The sequence below is a fragment of the Arachis ipaensis genome, chromosome B01 (genome assembly GCF_000816755.2).
Source record: "Arachis ipaensis cultivar K30076 chromosome B01, Araip1.1, whole genome shotgun sequence".
Taxonomy (NCBI): Eukaryota; Viridiplantae; Streptophyta; class Magnoliopsida; order Fabales; family Fabaceae; genus Arachis; species Arachis ipaensis.
This window is the reverse complement of record NC_029785.2, coordinates 101,334,581-101,337,694: the sequence shown is the minus strand read 5'-3', so window position 1 is coordinate 101,337,694 and position 3,114 is coordinate 101,334,581. Positions and strand designations below refer to the sequence as shown.

General features: G+C 35.3%; 1 protein-coding gene across 1 annotated transcript in view; it reads right to left on the bottom strand.

Moving 5' to 3' along the window:
• The window catches only part of LOC107632453 (rac-like GTP-binding protein ARAC8), a gene marked incomplete in the record, with an annotated part of 3,211 nt that continues 319 nt past the window's right edge, over window positions 223–3,114 (bottom strand). The window contains 8 exon segments of the mRNA XM_016336132.2: window positions 223–603; window positions 753–850; window positions 1,294–1,359; window positions 1,449–1,513; window positions 1,819–1,882; window positions 2,194–2,303; window positions 2,708–2,795; window positions 3,073–3,114. Coding sequence (XP_016191618.1) covers window positions 564–603; window positions 753–850; window positions 1,294–1,359; window positions 1,449–1,513; window positions 1,819–1,882; window positions 2,194–2,303; window positions 2,708–2,795; window positions 3,073–3,114 — 573 coding nt within the window.

Sequence of the window (3,114 nt, the reverse complement as noted above, 5' to 3'; positions counted from 1 at the left end):
TCTATGTCCAAAATAAATATATAATTCTAAAATTTGAGAATTGTGATTAAACAAGAGAGGCTCATCCTCTCTTACTTAAATATCTAGAGTTTGATATTCACATTGTTGCATTTAAGTTACTAAGTTTCACACCTACTCAATAAAATTGTTGGAAGAGATGATAGAAGGCTAAGATTAGAAAAACTATTGCTTGTTAGAATATGAGTTCTACTTTTTCATATAAGCAAAACATTTTTCTTTAACAATTGATTCGGCTGAATAAGCAAAACAAATGTAATCATGTCTTCACTCCTAGCACTTCGTTACAATTTTCAAGTGAACCAACTATAATTATATATCAATATGCATATCAAACCAAAATAAAATAATAAACAAATAGCCAAAGTAAAAAAAAGGGCCAATTGTTCTTTACTTACAAGAAATCAGATCTAAGAGCTTAGCTTAAATTTCCTAATACATACATATCATTATATATATATATAGCTATGCTGCAAACGTTGATACAAAATAATAACTTCCCACCTATGACAAGTGAAAAAGCCTTCAGGTGATGATGATTTGTTTCATTTAAGACCAACAATATTCCTTCCACAGAAGATATTCCTGTAGTTCATGAACAATACACAATTCAAGAAATGTTAAACAGAAAGGGTGTCATGTTTCATTCATGGAAGTAATGAGCATAATCAAGCTTGCCAAAGATTTGGATAACATTGCAAGAATGCAACGTGCATGGGAAAAGGTTTACTTACAATAGACACCCGGGACGCGGTTTCTTCTTCTTCTCTTGTTGCTTCTGTGGAGGCTTGATCACCACCTTGATTGCCGCATCGAAAACAGCCTTCACATTCTGCAGTCAAGGATAAGGAATCATTGGCCCAAGGAAAACAAGTGATTTAAGGATGTACCAATAAATAATCAATATTTCATCCATTTCCTTTATCCATCGTACTTCTAGAAACATTGATCTAAAGATGTACTAAAAAGTGACAGTGACATATAGAAAGGACTAGAAGGAGGAATATCTATCTTAGCAGGACTAACATATTTACCACCAAAACTTAGGTCTATTAAATATTAAACATATTTCATGATTAGGGTGATGAGTAATTTCTGCTTTTGTCTTTAACAGATGTTGCGTGTCTGAAATTCGAAAAGTATGCCTTTCTTCCACATTGGTGAACAATCTAGTATAATACTGATCTCAAGTCTCAACTAGGTACTTTACTTCGTTTAAAAGGTTTTAGATATTGAAGTGCTGTAAGAATAAAATGGTAGCATGAACATATATACCTGCTGAGTTTTTGAGCTGCACTCAATATAATAGCTAGCTCCTATTCGTTTCCGTAGTTCCTCCCCCTGGTTTTCGACAAAATAGAACATCTTCAATAACCAAAGCCTATTGAAGTTTGAGCTATGTATCCAGATGATGAAGGAAGATATTTCACCTGCTCACGAGTCACAGGCACCAGACTGGGATGATCGGCTAGATAGTGCTTGTCTTCGCGAAGATCTATATGGCCATCATAAAAATGCAAATAGTGAAATTCAAGAAGTCCTCACAAGTGATCAAGAATTCAGTGTGCCGATAGAAAGGAACTTTGTGTTGACTTTTGTTGAAATATGTTGTTCAATATATCATACAATATAATTCTACATCAAATGAGTAGATATGTTTCAGCATAACAAAATCACAGTCTAAGTAATCTAATCTATAATGTATCTAGTAAATGGGGTTATGCTTCATGAAGAATATGGAAAACAAAAGAACACTTATTAGGTTGAATCCAATATTAAAACCAGTGCTTGACGATTTACCTAATTTGGTGCCAACTAGTACCACTGGAACACCAGGGGCAAAATGCTGCAGCTCCGGGATCCACTGAAACAGTGTATACAGAATCAGAAAATGCAAGGGAACTGCATGTGAGTTTCGACATTCTCATGGTGCAACGTTCATGCAGTTTGTCTTCATGTGAAATTTGATAGTTAATAATGGTTAGATTACAATTTAGTCAAATATGTCAAATCATCTAACGGTTCTTAAGTACCAATTTCACATGAAGATAACTGCATGTGAGTTTCCACCTTAATTTATATCCAAAAACATTAAGTTTCGGGTGCGTCAATTTTGTCAACCCAACCGTGTTAGAGGGGGCGGTAAAGTAATAGCACATAGAGAGACAAGGATACCTTCTTCAAGACATTCTCATAGCTCGCGCCACTAACAAGAGAGAAAGCCAATACAAATACATCTGCGCCTCTGTAGCTCAGAGGCCTCAATCTATTGTAGTCCTCTTGCCCTATCCAACAACACATTAGAAGCAAATGGAACATCACAACCTTAGCCAAGTTGCCATCACAAAATTTCAGCTACATAAGAAACCAAACTGCAGATGTTTCCCCCAAGTTACCATCATGGTCACTCACACACTCACACAAACAACACCCGAATGATGTAACGCAATTTCAAATGTGTCGATGGAATAGTGTTTTAAACTACTATGACTTATCCAATTACTTGTCAAATTCAGATAAATTGTGTGGTCTGCAACCACAATTGCGGGCACAATATTGCAGTTTACATATACATTTAACTCAAAACTGTGCATCGCATCACGCCAGCGCAACTTGAAATTATTTACTCTGTATACATAAATACATACATGTATAACTGAAGATTGTAAAAGAACAATAAACAAGTTACCAGCAGTGTCCCAAAGGCCTAAATTGACAGTTGTGCCTTCAACTACCACATTTGCACTGAAATTATCAAACACTGTGGGAATATAGTCCTGATCACAAACCACCAAAGTCAAACTCAAACTCCATAAACATAATTATCAGTGTCCAAAATCACAAGACATATAAAGATTCAACACAACCTAGATGAAATAACATATGTTCTTCAAACAATAATTACGTTACCCTCTCCTCCCACAACTCTTAGTCTCTCACTCGATCATAAAAGACATTGATCTCATGAAATTCACTATGATCGATTGATCTCAACCAAGAAATATATAAAGAAAGTTAAACCACAAAAAAGTGGCAGCGAAAAGGAATTCATACAGTGGGGAATTTGTTGCTTGTGTAGCAAATGAGCATGCAGGT